Below are 16,625 nucleotides of genomic sequence, written 5' to 3' on the forward strand. Positions count from 1 at the left end.
CACGTGACCTGCGCGAGCGCACGCCGTGGCTGCGGGACGCGATCCGGCTTCACGCTCCCGCCATCGTAGCAGAAACCAGCAGTTTCAGTTTGTACGTAAAGAGCGAGGGTGGGTCGGGGGCGGGGCCACCTTGTCGCGGACTGTCCGTGCCATACCGACCTGATACTTGTACTTTCACTTTGGCTTGGGTGACGCAGTCCTACAGCCAGAGTCGAGTCACTCAAAACGGTCTCGTCAAGCTGACAGACTTCAAATTTGAAGGAGCACAATCCTCGTCAGGGGTTGTCAAAAAAAGAGTTCGATCCAAAATGTTCCCGTCAGAAGTGTCGCCTAACTGTTGGACCCCCAGCCCAGGTGAGGTTCACGGTCTGGAATGAGGACACATCCGCCTCGTTACCGCCGTCCTTCCCGGGACCTACCGGTAAACGTCTATTTTACCGGTGTAATCGTTCAGGGAGGGTTTCCATGACAACCTCTGATGTTTTTATTTTTTTAATTATTCCTTTTATGTGTTTCATTTACACACACACACACACACACACGGCTGACTTCAGTGTTGACACACGCTTCTGTTTATTAAGGGATGTTAACGGTGGCACAATCACACTTTTTAAATGTATAAATTCGACTTCTTTCACACACAATCACGGAAAAAAATACACTTCAACGTATAAAATGAGAGCGAGAGGAAAACTGGATTTGCTGGAATACAAAGTGCAAACTTCCCTTCTCGCTTTTCTCTGATAGAGTGACGGGACGGCGAGCGACATTTACCTGCCAGCGATGACGTCCTGAGGTCATGCTGGAAGAGTTTGTGTTTAAGGCTGAGTGACGCCGTCTGGTTGGATTGATTTAACAGAGAGAGAATCAAGGACGCTGGGGGACCCATGAGGACCCCAGGGGACCCATGAGGACCCCCAACCCCACTGTGGGGACCAGTAGTTCATTTGACCTTGAAGATGTCTGTCGAACAAGTCATTAAACATTTTTTAGAGATGCATGCGTACTGCCGCCGCAAGTACTTCTTGTCAGACCAGGTCTTAGATGTGCCACTCAGACAGGAGGCAAGGTGGACGGTGGCCTGGAACCTGGAAAAATGCAGAACCAGAGACAAGGCCAGCATGACCACAAAGAACGGGACCGGGGTGCTGGCATGTCCTGGGACAATGTACGGGATGATGAGGCGGTCTCTCTGAGGCCGGCCATATTTATTGAGGAGGAAGTCAAATCTTTTCCAGCAGCCGTCGTCGGGAGATTTGAGGGGTGTCAGCATGATGGTGGGAACCAGTTGATCACCAGCTTCTTTCATGGAGTTCCAGTGACCTGGAAGCATCTTGGGACAGTACTTCCTGTCCACCGGACCACAGTTGTTCTTATCGACGATAAGTCGAAAGACTCTGTGTTGAGGCGTCATGCATCCGGTTGCAATGGCGTACGCCACTTCAGTGGACATGAGACAGTTCCAGGGAGAGTAGAGGAGCACGTTGGTGATGGCGGGGAGAGGCAGCAGGCAGCTGGCGGGCATCATCTCGCCAGTGATCGCTCCGTGGGCCATGAAGATGATGTCAACGTTGTTGCTGTGGTTCTTCTTCTCCTCATTGTCTATGTGTTTCTTCAGGAAGTAAAACATGTCGGCCAGTTGCTGGAAGGCGCCCGACTCGGCCTTTTCCATCAGCCATCGTCGGACGCTTTGGTTCGGGCAGTTTTCCACTGTATGCTCTAGTAGCGACTCTCTGGTCCTCAGCAGCCTGGGAGTCGCTTGTCTCAGCTGGCTGGAGACCAACATCCTCCTGGACGCAGAGGAAGGAGGCATCAACACGGATGCGTGCATGTGGCACATTTGTGTCTTTTTAATGTCAGGACTCACAGATTCGGGTTCAGAAACCCCTGCTTGGCGCCATCGCCTTGATCCACGGAGGTGTTCATGTCGACGGTCTGCTCACCAAGTGACACCACAATCAGCGAACCCCAGCCTGCCAAGATCATCCCACTGATCCTGTTCAAACGTGTCAGGTGACTTTGTTCGCTGTTGGACAAGACAAGAGATGGAAGAACACGGAGCAAGTTGGTCATCACTATCATTTGTAACCCTGGCAACCAAACCACAAAGTTGTATGCGTTAGTTGGAAAAGGTTTTACATGAGAGACGAAACAAAAGCCAGACTTTTTAGTTTTAAATGATCTAAACTGGAACGACAGCTGACTCCGCTGAAGCGTTTCAACTTTTCTCTTTTGTAACGTTTGCTGTTGTTTGTGTTTATCTGACAAAACCTCGCCCCTCTGAGGGGTTTAGTGTGTGCAAGCAGTTGAAAGTCAAGTTGCAGTGAACTCACCTGCTCTGGCCGGCGGGCAGCTCCTGCTGAGTGCAGCTCCTTCTTGTCCTCTTATATAGTGAAAGGTATTGGGGGAAATCACCTGTAAAAACGAAAGAGAATTGAGAGCGTCTGGAGTTCTCAGGGAATTCCACCATTGTGTGAATGTGAGGATCTGGTAATTCACATAACCCAGTTCCTGAAAACAGTGACGTGACGGTGACGTCGTCGCCGTCCCTGTTAGGAGGCTTGGCGTCGGCACTGTAACAATGATAACAGTTTTGTAAATCTGAGGTTTCCCGTAAAACACCTGGCCAGCACCTCAAGGCAGGGTCGCCATGTTTATACTCTACCCCCAGGTACACAAACAGGTACACAGACAGGTACACAGGTACACACACAGGTACACAAACAGGTACACTGGTACACACACAGGTACACAGACAGGTACACAGGTACACACACAGGTACACAAACAGGTACACTGGTACACACACAGGTACACACACAGGTACACAAACAGGTACACAGACAGATACACAGGTACACAGACAGGTACACACACAGGTACACAGACAGATACACAGGTACACAGACAGATAACCAGGTACACACACAGGTACACACACAGGTACACTGGTACACACACAGGTACACACACAGGTACACAGACAGATACACAGGTACACAGACAGGTACACACAGGTACACACACAGATACACAGGTACACACACAGATAACCAGGTACACACACAGGTACACACACAGGTACACACACAGGTACACTGGTACACAGACAGGTACACAGACGGATACACAGGTACATAGACAGGTACACAGATACACAGACAGATACACAGGTACACAGACAGATGCACAAACAGGTACACACAGGTACACACACAGGTACACAAACAGGTACACAGACAGATACACAGGTACACAGACAGGTACACAGACAGGTACACACAGGTACACACACAGATACACAGGTACACACACAGATAACCAGGTACACACACAGGTACACACACAGGTACACACACAGGTACACTGGTACACAGACAGGTACACAGACGGATACACAGGTACATAGACAGGTACACAGATACACAGACAGATACACAGGTACACAGACAGATGCACAAACAGGTACACACAGGTACACACACAGGTACACAAACAGGTACACACACAGGTACACACACAGGTACACAAACAGGTACACAGGTACACAAACAAATACACAGGTATACACACAGGTACATAGATACACAGGTACACAGACAGATAACCAGGTACACACACAGGTACACAAACAGGCACACAGATACACACACAGGTACACAGGTACACAAACAGATACACAGGTACACAGACAGGTATACAGACAGATACACAGGTACATAGACAGGTACACAGATACACAGACAGATGCACAAACAGGTACACACACAGGTACACAGACAGATACACAGGTACCCAGACAGGTACACAAACAGGCACACATACACTGACAGGTACACAGGTACACAAACAGGCACACAGACAGGTACACAGACAGGTACACAGATACACAGACAGGTACACAAACAGGCACACAGACAGGTTCACAGGTACACAAAGAGGCACACAGACAGGTACACAGGTACACAAAGAGGCACACAGACAGGTACACAGGTACACAAACAGGTACACAAACAGGTACACAAACAGGCACACAGACAGGTACACAGACAGGTACACAGACAGGTACACATATACACAGACAGGTACACAAACAGGCACACAGACAGGTTCACAGGTACACAAACAGGCACACAGACAGGTTCACAGGTACACAAAGAGGCACACAGACAGGTACACAAACAGGTACACAAACAGGTACACAAACAGGTACACTATAATCCACAAGCGACTGCTCTTGCACTTCACTCGCACCCCCACCCCCAGGGACACAATGTCCTGGCTGGGACTCGTCTCCATGCCAACGATACACAGCACCATTTTTTCAACTTTCACTTTCGTTTTTAGAGCAGGTTTTTAAAGTTTTAATGAGTTTGTTAAACTGTAAGGAACGTTTGTTCTGCTTTTAGCAACGATGCCGGTGTGGCATGATTCATTCACCATCGAACAGAAATACATTTTTCCTTTTTCCTTGTTGTTTTTGTGTTTATATTTTAAAAAAAGGTGTTCTTCACCTCTCCTGACACGTTTGTTTTGGGTTCATGACAGGGGTCATGTTTTGCTTTATTCCATTGTTTATTGTAATTTATGTCAAAATGGAAATAAGAACTTATTTTTGTTGGTATTTTTGTTGTTTTGAATGAACGGTGCATTTTGTTTACAACATTACAGTTTTATCACATGTGGCCTGACGGACCTCAATAAACAGACCTTTGACTCACTGAAACATTTCTCTGTGGCCCTTTAAGGGTTTGTGTTTGAGTGCACCTGCACTGCAGCCGGAGTGGGAGGGGCATCACACCTCTCTGCAGCGCCAACTCAAAACAAAGAAGAACGTTGACTCTCCAGGAGCCCTCTTCAGGTTCGGCTGTGTTGAGCTGAATCTTCTGGCTGTGGCTGAACTGGGACCAAGCTGTGATTGACAGGTGAAATGTTTCTGCCTCACAAAAGCAGATGTTGATTTTTTTTAATTCATGAAACAACCGAAGAACTCACACACACACACACACACACACACACACACACACACACACACACACACACACACACCCCTCGTCTCCTCTCTGGTCACACAACTGTTGGTTGGACTTCCTGTGTCACTCCTCACATTGGTGATGTCATAAGAAGACATGTCTGCTGGAGAGTCCCTGACGTGGCAGGTTTGGTACACCTGTCATTGCACTAAAACCCATGGATCCCACCTCCCAACAGATTCATTATGAAACCTCTCCCAGCTGGCACCAGAAGGCAGTTTAACCTCAGACACAGATTTTGCGATACATTTTTATTTTGGGGAAAAAAAACAAAAAACAGCTTAGCATCAAACATTGGACTTAAACAGGTCAGGCACATTGGCGTCCACCTGGACCGCCATGTGAGGTCGTCTACAGCGCAGGTACAGCGCAGCTCATCTCTGTACCGCAGTTACAAATGTTTCCTGTTTGGTAAAAGTTCAGAGGTAGTTTTCACGGGCAAACGTGCTGTGGGATGAAGCTGATGAACCGTGAACACACACTTTATGTTCACACCTGTTAAAAAGTTTGCGTCATTGCTGAATGTCAAACATGTTAGCTAAAGCAGCGACACACAAGAAAACAAACGTAGCTCCAGCGTCCATCGGCACTTTGTGTAGACTTCAGTTAGTAAACGGCTTCACTTCAGCCTCCAGTCAGGACACCAACCGGTAACGTTCAAATGTTGCAGCTCAAATCACACGTGTTAATAAACCAACAGAGAATTTCAGGTTTCTGCAGCTTCCACGGAGGCGACCCCCCTTCCAGGTGACACTCATCTTCAGCTGCTGTCTTCTCACTGGAAGACAGAGGTCAAAGGTCAGTAAAGGTCCTTCAGAACTAATATGAAACACAACAACAATCATCACGTCTCCCTCAGTGAGCCGTTAGCTGAAGCTGTCAAGCTAATCAACCATTTTGTGGTTGTGTGGGATATTTTGATCCTTCGACGCATCGTCATGGTCACTGGAGTCACGTGTAACTTTACTGCCATCGAGTGGCGTTCAAGAGCCACAATGGTGATGATGAAACAGCGGACCAGAAACCTCAGCTGCCTCATTCACACACAGCTGAAGCAGGAGCAGACAGACACTGTCATGACTTCTTCAAACTAATACGGTCCACCTGAATTATGAAGTCAGTGACTGTCACCAAACGTAACGCTGCTGACGGACAAACTGACCCGATCAAGTGACTTCTGCCTGATCAACGCGTGACCTCACCATGCATGTGTGTTCGAGGGCAAAGGTCACACCTTTTCCTGGCCTCTCCTGGGATCCACTGCTGCCGCTGACAGAGCGCCGTCTCATGATACCTGAACACATCAACGTGAGCGTTTTATGTTTGTTCCAGTCATAACGCTAGCGTGGCCCTGCAAGTCATCCTCACCAGCAGGGGGCGGCATTTCCTGCCGCTGCATGCTGTTCTTTCGAGGAGGGAAGTAGTTTCCGGTTGTGGAGAGGCGCCGTTGGCGTTGATTCAGCATGGCAGCTGGAGAGACGATGACAAGGGGTGGGACTTTACCCATTCTTAGGTACAGCTCCTCAATCTCTTCCTTCTGATTGGCCTGCAGGTTGTGCACCTCTGTCAGGTGTCTGGGAAAAAGGAAGGCAGGGTTAAAATAAGATGAGCTACGAGGAAGCTGCTGCCATGTCTTATTCCTGCTTATATTTTGATAAATCGTACAACTGAATGGCAGATCTCAGCAAGATGCAGGCTTTTATTTTGAAGAGAAAAAGCAGCGGATAGTTCCACAAGTTTGACCAGCGTTTTATAAGTTGTTAGCTTGTCACCACGGTTACAGACCAGACAAATCGGTAATTAATAGAGACTATGTTAGAAGCAGCCATCATCAGCACACTGCTCCTGGAGAGTAAACACTTCTTTTGACAACAGTTACCAGGGCAACTGATGTGCTGGCTTACCTTTTACGAAGCTCCTTAAGCTCCTCCCACATTTCCTCACTCTCGCTCTCGGATTCTTCAGAGCTAATATAAGACGCCGCGCGGGCCCTCGACCCCTCTGACAGGCTGACGCTCAGCTTTCGACCCCCTGTCCTACCATCCTCTTCGTCCTCATCAATTGACCCGTCCTCTTGCCCTTTGCGGTTGCCATGGTAACCACGAAAGCGACCATCTGGGGAGACCGTCACTGCGCTGATGCTGGTCTCTGATTTGCTCTCCTCCGATGAGCTGCTTTCGGAGCTCTCAGATGAGTTCACCTCTGATGGAGGGGGGGAGTGGGCAGTGGGTATCGCCTGGTTGAGGAGGCGGGGCTCGTGATGATGGACAGCAGAACTGTGCTTAAAGGGCGTCACCTGAAAACGACCAACTGTGTGGGAGGACGGTTTCTTCACTGAAAGAGACAGAGAGAGAGAGAGTCACAGGAAACCGAAGATACATGGTGTTTTTGGTCAAAGGCGATAAATTATTGCTCCACCCACAAATGAGCCTCGTCACTGTCAACTGAGGTCGCACTCATAGGCGGTTGTGATGTCAACTGATAATCTACATTTTACTTTTCAAGAGCCTTCTGGCTAGCTGGTAGCATTAGCTAGCAGACAGGAGGAGGCAGTATCTCGCCATCATGTGACCGCTGCTATTGTTTTAGAGGGGATGTAAAGATACACAGGAAGAAAGACGGGTCTTACCCTCCTGGATAGGTGGCAGTCTTGGTGACAAGTTGACAGGGGGGGACTCCTGGCCAAGGGGAACACTGGGAGTGCTGGAAACATTGGTAATACTGGGGGTGCTGGTAACACTGGAAACATTGGTAATACTGGGGGTGCTGGTAACACTGGAAACATTGGTAATACTGGGGGTGCTGGTAACACTGGAAACATTGGTAATACTGGGAGTGCTGGTAACACTGGGAACACTGGGAGTGCTAGGAACACTGGAAGCACTTGCAGTGTTGTTAATGCTGGGAACACTGGAAACACTGGCAACACCTGGAATATTGGGAACATCTGGAATGCTGGGAACACCAGCAATATTAGGAACACTGAGAACACTGGGAAGATCCGCAATGTCAGGAACACCAGGAATATCAGGACCACCGGGAACACCAGGAACACTTGAAACAGCAGGAACAACAGGAACAACAGGAACAGCAGGAACACTTGAAATAGCAGGAGCACCAGGAACAACAGGAACACTTGAAACAGCAGGAACAACAGGAACACTTGAAACAGCAGGAACAACAGGAACACTTGAAACAGCAGGAACAACAGGAACACTTGAAACAGCAGGAACAGCAGGAGCACCAGGAACAACAGGAACACTTGAAACACCAGGGAACCCAGGGACACCAGAGACGAACTCTGGACCTGTAAACCAGTGACAAAGGAATTGAGACTTTGCTCAGCGCAATGATGATGATGATGTTACTGTGTGATGTCAGCAGGGATTTACCATCAGGGGGCGGAGCTGACTTAACCTTTTGTTGACTTGAACCAAGACTCTGGAATAGAGGAAGTGAACCAGGCTTATTTAAGCCACATCCCCAGCCCCCAGCCCCTGGTGTAAGCAGGTCATGATTGTTGTCAGCATAAGGACCATATAATGAGATGCTCACCTGTCCTGGATTATGGCTGAGCGGTGCCACCTGTTGGCTGTCAAAGGCGGAGCCTGTCTGGGTTCCAGGGCTGTAGATCAGCTGAGTGGAATAGGGAGCTGCGTAGGAGGTGTGGCTCTGAGGGCCCAGGGAGGAAGACAGTGGGGGAGAAAGGGAAGTCTGGGAGGATGGAAAGGGGGGGGGCAGGGTCTGGGGGTGAAAGCCCTGGCTGGGGGACCCAGGTGGGGGCATGAAAGACTGGGCTACGCTCATGGCCAGAGAAAGCACATTAGCCAGAGAGAAAAGAGGCTGATCAGGGGGAGGCCAATGAGCAGGCAGAGCAGCTGAGGAGGAGGAGGGGTTAGTGGGGACCTGGGGGAGCTTGGGAGGGGAGCTCTGGAGGGAGGAGGTGTAGGGAGAGTAGGGGGAAGACAGGGGGAGATAGTGAGGAGGTGGCGGATGGTGTGGGAGAGGTGGGGTGAGGTCAGGCTGTGGGTAGAGAGGTGGCTGAGGGGAGGGAGCTGGAGACAAAGTAGATGAACAAGAGGAAATATTTTCAGTTACTTCCCCCGCTGGAGAGTGTGAAGCGCTGAATGGGTCACGACTGGACAGGCAAGCATATTCAACTGCATCTGGTCATCACTAAGCTAAGCTAAAGTTAAACCATCCAGTTTCTGCACTGGAGATGAAAAGAATACAACCTGAAGATGGAGAGCAAAGTGATTCACTTTGTTTATAAATCTCAGTTACGTTTAACAGAGAGAGAAGAAGCTCAGAATGCTTCCTTGAGGAGCGCCACCGGTTAGTAGAGCGTGAACATACAAACATAATAAAAAGTATGATGGAATTTATCTGTAAAGGATTCAGTTATGATGAAATAACACACTCATGTACCTGATGAGGTGTGTAAAGACTGTGACATCAGTGGCTCGGCGAGGGGCGTGGCTTCAGAGTCAACGTAGGAGTCTGTTCCCTTCAAGGAGGATGGGTCAGGATCTGTGGTATCTGAAGACAAATCAAAACGTTAATGTCAAGATAAGAACATGAGCACTGAAACCTCACCACCTTGTCCTTCCTTACCTGCTAGAGATGATGAGGACAGATTTCTGGAGAGGCCATGAGCCGCCATGTTTGACTGAACAAGTAAGAACCAAGAGAGGGTCAATTTGTTGTGGTGGCTAAGAGCAGAACTGATCTCAGACAAGATTAAAAACTTGATCAACAAAACAAGTTGGTGGGCATTAGACCCACCATGGCCTTAGGGAGCGTGGAAGCACTTGATTGAGATGAATTATTGCCATCTGCTGGCTGGTGCTGATACATCATGGACTCCGCCTTGTAAATGATGTCATACATGCGACAGATGAATGCCTGTCGCTCAGACGGCAGGATGAAGTCTCTGTGGATCTGAACACATAAATAGAACCATCAACACACCTAAACGTGTTTTAATGGACCGAAAATAAATTTTAAAAATGAGACCTGTGTTTTCAGTCATCGTTTTCTAGTAGAACAGGTCAACATGAGGTTAAAAAAAAAAAAAAAAAGGCACTTTGACAGTGGCGTGGTCTCATGGTAAGGAGGCCATTTTCACCATGTTTAAGAGATTCAGGGGGCTCTTGCTTGGCCGAGGCTCTGCCCCCCACAATGTTTGGTGAAAATTGGCCGCATAGTTTTTATGTAATGCTGCTAACAGAAAAACGCAACAATAATATCACGAATAATATGCACTAATATTCTCATTTTTCAGACGGCTAGCTCTGATTGGCTGTTGGTCCTCACCATCACCGAGGCGATGTCCTCAGGATTGTCTCCGTCCAGGTCAAACTTGAACGTCACCATCTTACTGTTGTGGGTCTGTAGCTGACACTCCACCACCCGGTCGGCCATGTCAGACAGCTGCTCAGACACACACACACACACACACACACACACACACACACACACACACACACACACACACATAGACAAAGTTATGTGAATCATCAGTAACATGATTTATTTTTTAATCCTTGTAATGAATGAGACAAAAGTTTTTTTCACCCCGGTGATTGTCAGACGAGCCTTTGATCTCCTCTTGAAGTGCCTCCGTTCGGTCACTTCCTGGTTGCTCTTCTCTGATTGGCCTTCATTGCAGTCACTCGTCCCAGAGGTCACATCAGAGGCGTAGCTGCAGATAAATAAAAACAGTCCAGCGACCAATAAATATAAACAAGGAACTCACTGAAAGCAAAGAGTCATTTTGAAAACCACCTGGTGTCCCTCAAGGTTCTACATTTGGAAGACTGCATTTTCTTTAGTTATCTCCATCTGATTGTCGACTGCGCTGATACGCAGCCGACACTCTTTTGCACACCACAACGGATTCAAAAGGCCCTTTCATCCATTTTAACTCAGGGGAAAAAAACGTCCTGTTTCATGGAACACAAACGTTCCCAGCCTGCTGTGAGACAGAACCTCAGTTATGTTTGTACTCTGCAAAAAGTGGCAGTAAGAAAATATCCAGCTGTTGTGGTTTGTTTTCCTTTTCTTTTCCAGTAATTTATGTTCACCGTTAGACCGAGATATAGATGTCTAATAATGGATCACGCTGATGGGATTTACCACAGTTCCTTCATGACCGATGTAAAGCAGGTTGTCTCTTTCTATCCTGATGGAAGGTTTCCATTTCACTGCTATCAGTTTATTTTTAGAGGCTTAAACCACCTTTGTCCTGTCACCTGTCACAGCCTTACAGTTGTCCACACATCTAAACCAGGTCCCTGCCTTCTCAAACTACGTTGATGGGCACAAACACATAACTTGAAGCCCGACGGTTCCCTGGAGAGATTTGGTGAAACCAGCATCCTCACAAAGCGACTCCTGTTGACCCTCCGCCATACAGGCTTAGTCTTGGTAAACATGTTACCTGTCAACAGGTGAGGAGAAGCCAGAGACTGATCTGGATGGCAGTCGCTCTGCGTTGTTGAACACGGCGATGCTCTGCAGAGGACAAGAGGACAAGACTACGATGTTTTACCTGGAAGCATGCGTGATGATGGACTAAACCCACCCCGCTGCTCACCTTGGGGAAGCGCAGCACAGGAAGCGGTGGAGGCTTTGATAATCTGGTCACAGGGGGACGAGTAGGGAATCGAGGGGCTCCCTGGGCAACAGGAGCAGGGGCACGGACATAAGGGAGGGGGGCAAGGTTACCGATGGAAAGAGGCGGAGTTTCTGTTCTCTGCGAGACACCTGAAGAGCTGTCATTCTCGTAGGCGGCTGCAATGAGTGACAGTGACAGAGGAGGAAGACGTACAGGATAGATACAAAATATGATAAATATTTCTTAACATAATAAATAATAGAAAAAACACAATCCCAACACAATTATTATTGAGCATAGTTATTTTACTGTACATGAAAATAAAATATTAATAAAATATCCCACATGAAGCCGTCAAGTAGGACACAGGTTTGGATGCCTTCTTATTCTCCTCCTCTCCGTCTCTGCTGATCCCAGAGTCCTTCGGGCTACTGCTCCATGACAACGCTGTCATGGTTGCTGTGGGTGGGGCATGTACAGTCGTGAGGGCAGATGCGGGCACAGCTGTCGAGTCCTGCTGCAAGTTTAGGAAGTTAATGATTCATTCAGAGATGTAAGGCAGGGGTTTAAGACGGTTCCAGGCGCCGCTCTCAGGCCAGATCCACCATCACCACAGGGAGGGTTACTCGCCAGAAACACAAAGGTTGTGTTGAAATTTATGCTGGAAGCCATTTTTAATTGATTTAATATTTGATCGGAATATAATTTAATCCATGTGTCAAATCTGGAACGTGGAAGGTAATTAATTTTAGCATCACCAAACCAAAAAACTCATCTGAAACCTTCAGGGACGAACGCTCACAAATGGTAGCCCCTGCTAGTGCAGGTTATTTGGAAACTTTTCCAGCTTAGACCATTCCTTCCTGTGCTGATAGCCGGCGGATGGGGTTGGGGCGGAGCCTGAGGGAAGGGAACATTTTCGACTCACCTTTGAAGTCACCTGGACCGTGGCTGGGGAGCTTGCGGCGGGTGCAGGTTTCTGACTGGATGTCTCAGGAGGTGGGGGGGCATGGTCAGACTCCTCATCGATGACGACCTCCTTAGTGATGTTGGGTGTTTCCTCGGGCAGATGGTGCTTCTCCCGCTGACGTTTTATGGTGGTCACACGGTGTCGTATGGCATTGGCGACTAGCTTATAGTCAGCTTCCCACACGAAGCCCAAAACCACCTGAGGGAGACACAGACAGGATGAGTGAGACGACCTTCAACTGGTAACCATGGCATCACGTGGCGGCGCATGTACCATCTCCTGGGCCACCTCCTCCGGGACATCTTTGTACAGCTCAAACAGAAACTCAATGGCATCGTGGTCTTTGTATTTCCCGTGAAGCTTCTTGTTGCCGTCCATCCTCAGCCAGAGCTTCAGCGCCTCCTTCTTGCCGTCGTCGTCCTCGGCCAGCTCCACGTGAACATCCAGCTGCTCCTGGAAGAAGCGGTGCTCCAGCAGTTCCTGAACCGTGAACCTGCCGGGACAAGAACACCAGAACTCAAACGGCATCACCTTCATCATCAGCTTTCTAGATAAACTGCCATGTGACTGGTCGGGTACCTCTCACCACTGTTGGTCCGGATGCAGCCGTCGATGATCTCCCTCAGCTCCGGGACTTTCACTTTGGAAAAACTGTCTGGTTTGATTCCCTGAGACACAAACAGAGTCAATCGTGGGTAAAGACATGATGCGGACAGATCTAAGGGGGGTGCGACTTACACTGGTGACCTTGCGGTAGATCTGGGCAGCGTTCTGACACTCAGAGTATGGATACTCAGACGTGGCCATCTCCAAGATGCACATGCCAAAGGCATAAACGTCCACAGCCTCATTGTACTTCTCCTCGTACATCTCTGGAGCCATGAATTCCGGCGTTCCTGAATGCACCAAAAGAGTTGATATGACATCATTTGAAGGAGCGGCTAACCAGACCCACTGTGATGTAATAGTAATTATCAGATGCTGAAATAATGACATCATATTGGCAATTTGGACTAAGTAGGACTTGATGATTTTTCAGGTTTTGTTGCCCTGGTGACAAGCTAATAATTTTTAAAATGTGGGTTTTCTGAATAGAGATTTGTTCAGATTGGCTGCGGGACGTCTGACACAGGAAGCAACTATTTTGAGTTGGCATGTTCTGAACTTGCTGGGATAGGCTCCAGCCCCCCCGCGACCCTTGATGTAGGAATAAGCGGAAGATAATGGAAGGATGGATGGATGTATGTTCTGAACTCACAACTTAGAGTCAGGAATGGATTCAGTGGCAGTGTGATGTCATAGCAGTCTGGGCTGCGTCCACGAGTCGTTGTATAACGATGCATACACATATGGCCTTCCTCCCATCAGCGAGTTGGTTGCTCTTACCAATGACGCTTTTGGCAAATGAGGCTTTTTTGAGCGTGGCGAGACCCAGGTCTCCGATCTTGACGGATGCGGTAGGCCCTGTGATGAAGATGTTGTCACACTTGAGGTCACGATGCAGGATGGGGGGGCAGCGTGAGTGCAGGAAGTGCAGCCCCTTTAGGATCTGGAAGCTCCAGCGCTGCAGAAGCTTCAGCTTCATCTGACGGAAGCGTCGGATGTACCTGGAGGCGCACGTACACGGGTCAGATGGACAGGAAGTTAACCCCTCCGCTAAGCTGCTCATCCTGCTGCAGACTCACGTCTTGAGCGTCCCAGACGTCATGAGCTCCGTCACCAGGATGGTGCACTTGTGGCCCTTCAGTGTCGACTTCCAGGAGTCAAAGAATCGAACAATGTTTGGATGCTGAAGAGCTTTCAGCATCTCAACCTCCTCATCGAATCTCTGACGCTCTGCCTTGTTCAGGCGGTGAGTCTGAGGGGTCAAAGGTCACACAATCATTTCCTGTTCTTAAATAATTAAAAGCATTTTCTAACACTTAGACTAAGAACAGCTGCACTCCTCCAGCTGATATAGCAGAGGGCATGATGGGAGATCAGTCTGCAGCGACCAATCAGCTGCTTCAATAAAATAAAGACGACAAGTACAATAAGTTATTAAATAAAGTAACACACAAACATGCAAGATCATCAAAGGAAATGGTAACAAATCTGTAATAAAGGAAAAAAAGCAAAACATAAAACTTCAAAGATGACCTTTGACCTCATTCACTGATAGTTACACTCTGTGAGTGCGTGTGTGTATGTGTTTGTGTGTGTGTGTGCATGAGTGTGTGTGTGTGAGAGTGTCACTATCATTGTCACTCAGGCGCCAGGCGTCCAATCAGATTCAGTGTGCTGAACATGAAACTGCTGAGTCACTGTTAATGCTTTATCTCTCTCTCACACACACACACACACACACACACACACACACACACACACACACACACGATGTGATGACGATGGAGGTGTTACGTGTTCCCTCATTCACGGCCGGTTCCATGTAAGACACAGGAGTCGCATTTATTCTTCTACGTGCTGCAGGATCGAACCTGTGACCAACTGATTCCCCCTCAGATGCAGACGTGACGCACATCAGGGGGAAGCGTGTGGTTCCACCATTCCTCCTCCTCTGTCGTAGTCAGGGCCACAGGAAGGAACCCTGGGTCCCTGGGCTTGAGCCCCCCCCCCCCCCAATTGATGCACATTCATTTCTGCATTTTCATTTGTGTGTCTTTGTTTTAAATAAGTGTCTTGTCATACGTGTGTGTGCGCGCACGCGCGTGTGTGTTAATATGATACCTGCAGCTCGCACCACGCCACCTCCACCGTCGTCTCCGTGTCGAGTCCTTTGTAAACGGTCTTGAAGGACCCTCGTCCGATCTCGACATTGAATTTGAGAAATCGTCCGTCGGGAGACGATGCCACCGCGTGCGTCTCTTCGTCGTGCTCCTCCTCCTCCCTGCATTTCCATGGTAACATCTGTCTGTTGGAGACTGACAGCGCCGCCGCCGTTTCCTCTTCCAAGTCTGAGCTGCTGTCCTCACTGGCCATAGTGTCTCCTGTATCCTCTGATTGGACAGTTGGGTCATCCGTGTTGGTCGCCATGGTAACAGATGGAGGGACGTACTCCTCTTACTCTAGTTTCTTCGTGTTCTGCTCGTCAGCTGTTGGCGGCGTCATGCTGCTGGTCCACTCCTGGTCCAGGGCTGCTGGTCAGAGGCCTGGGATGAGACACAAACACAGTTTTCATTTGCCTGAAAAAGAATGTGAATAGTGACAAAGACAGGAAGTTAAGAAGTTATTTTTCAATGTGGGTCCTTCAGTTAAAAACCGTGATGCAGCCATTTGACCCCAGCTGTCCATTGTTGATGTTTACAGCCGAACGACACAAGTCAAAGATATTTTTGAGTGCTCGTGCCAGTTGATTTTCTAATATTATTTGAATTCAGATAATAATCATAATCAGATTTCAACATCTTGATAGTTTGAATTGATTATGGTGATTAATTAGGAATGCAAATTTTCAGCTGTGTGTGTGTGTGTGTGTGTGTGTGTGTGTGTGTGTGTGTGTGTTAACAAACCAGTTGATCTCCAGTAAGAAGAACTGAGTGACTCTTGTCCATCCAACTCCAACATTGTGGCGCGAGTAGCAAACATTTCACTTCTGTTATTTTACAATCCGCAAAGAAAACAAGTAACCATTGTAACCATGCATTAACTAGTCTTCTGCCCGGTGTTTGTTAAGTCAAAAGGTGTCGTGTGGATCAGGAGAGGGCTGCAACTCTGTCAGCTGGAGCTCTATCAGTTACAACAGCAGCAACAAGCCCCGCCCACCTGACTCCTCCCCATCAGACACTTGTGCACCCCGCCCACTGGATGCCTGTCAATCAACTCAGACATCCATTTATATTGTTTTGACCATTTATTTCTTATTAATTGTCTAACTAAATTAGACACTATGTGCTAATAATAATAACACGACATCCGGATGTATCTTCCTCATGACTCTTAACTCGTTCAATCTTTCAAATTCAGTCGAACTTGATTCCCAGAAGAACCCCGTGTAATCACCGAC

The 16,625-nt window shown here is 48.2% G+C and overlaps 2 protein-coding genes and 1 long non-coding RNA gene across 6 annotated transcripts; 1 reads left to right on the forward strand and 2 right to left on the reverse strand.

Moving 5' to 3' along the window:
- The first annotated feature begins 148 nt into the window (after positions 1-148).
- On the forward strand, positions 149-4,717 carry LOC147244626 (uncharacterized). The gene is made up of 3 exons (XR_015110249.1): positions 149-354; positions 748-4,017; positions 4,054-4,717. It is a non-coding gene; the product is annotated as an uncharacterized LOC147244626 (long non-coding RNA).
- Positions 570-4,982, reverse strand: LOC147244627 (uncharacterized). Of its 3 annotated transcripts, none has more exons than XM_086186342.1 (4): positions 4,722-4,982; positions 2,334-2,415; positions 1,868-2,026; positions 570-1,790 (listed from the first exon to the last, which is right to left on the reverse strand). In XM_086186342.1, the coding sequence occupies exons 3-4, from the start codon at positions 1,984-1,986 to the stop codon at positions 944-946; spliced, it is 966 nt and encodes a 321-aa protein (XP_086042468.1). In that variant the 5' UTR covers positions 1,987-2,026; positions 2,334-2,415; positions 4,722-4,982; the 3' UTR covers positions 570-943. The 3 variants fall into 3 exon arrangements, with proteins under 3 accessions (XP_086042468.1, XP_086042467.1, XP_086042466.1); XM_086186341.1 differs by having other exon boundaries at positions 4,711-4,982; XM_086186340.1 differs by lacking the exon at positions 4,722-4,982 and having other exon boundaries at positions 2,334-3,174.
- A 287-nt stretch (positions 4,983-5,269) lies between these two features.
- On the reverse strand, positions 5,270-16,348 carry LOC147244628 (uncharacterized). 2 transcript variants are annotated; one of them, XM_086186338.1, is made up of 23 exons: positions 16,132-16,348; positions 15,350-15,771; positions 14,308-14,480; positions 14,009-14,229; positions 13,361-13,518; positions 13,202-13,290; positions 12,896-13,115; positions 12,581-12,820; positions 11,998-12,169; positions 11,632-11,828; positions 11,476-11,549; positions 10,611-10,737; positions 10,350-10,466; positions 9,819-9,974; positions 9,648-9,702; positions 9,462-9,572; positions 8,589-9,088; positions 8,426-8,474; positions 7,663-8,340; positions 6,938-7,367; positions 6,402-6,607; positions 6,268-6,327; positions 5,270-5,811 (listed from the first exon to the last, which is right to left on the reverse strand). In XM_086186338.1, exons 2-23 carry the CDS (start codon positions 15,653-15,655, stop codon positions 5,705-5,707), a joined length of 4,446 nt encoding a protein of 1,481 aa, XP_086042464.1. In that variant the 5' UTR covers positions 15,656-15,771; positions 16,132-16,348; the 3' UTR covers positions 5,270-5,704. The 2 variants fall into 2 exon arrangements, with proteins under 2 accessions (XP_086042464.1, XP_086042465.1); XM_086186339.1 differs by having other exon boundaries at positions 6,236-6,327.
- Positions 16,349-16,625: the final 277 nt, after the last annotated feature.

This window comes from Aulostomus chinensis, chromosome 18 (genome assembly GCF_037954235.1).
Source record: "Aulostomus chinensis isolate RoL2024-O1b breed Wild chromosome 18, RoL_Achi_v1.0, whole genome shotgun sequence".
Classification (NCBI taxonomy): Eukaryota; Metazoa; Chordata; class Actinopteri; order Syngnathiformes; family Aulostomidae; genus Aulostomus; species Aulostomus chinensis.

What these genes read in the sequence shown, in the direction of transcription:
- LOC147244627 (XM_086186340.1), bottom strand. Translation starts at nt 3,139, where the DNA reads ATGTACCTGTGTATCCGTCTGTGTACCTGTCTGTGTACCAGTGTACCT. An exon ending in CTGCCCGCCGGCCAGAGCAG is followed by an intron (nt 2,027 to 2,333) that starts GTGAGTTCACTG and finishes CTTGTCCAACAG; the next exon opens with CGAACAAAGTCACCTGACAC. An exon ending in GGGTTTCTGAACCCGAATCT is followed by an intron (nt 1,791 to 1,867) that starts GTGAGTCCTGAC and finishes CTCTGCGTCCAG; the next exon opens with GAGGATGTTGGTCTCCAGCC.
- LOC147244628 (XM_086186338.1), bottom strand. Translation starts at nt 15,655, where the DNA reads ATGGCGACCAACACGGATGACCCAACTGTCCAATCAGAGGATACAGGA. An exon ending in CCACGCTCCCTAAGGCCATG is followed by an intron (nt 9,703 to 9,818) that starts GTGGGTCTAATG and finishes TTACTTGTTCAG; the next exon opens with TCAAACATGGCGGCTCATGG. An exon ending in CCAGGAGAGGCCAGGAAAAG is followed by an intron (nt 5,812 to 6,267) that starts GTGTGACCTTTG and finishes TCTGTCTTCCAG; the next exon opens with TGAGAAGACAGCAGCTGAAG.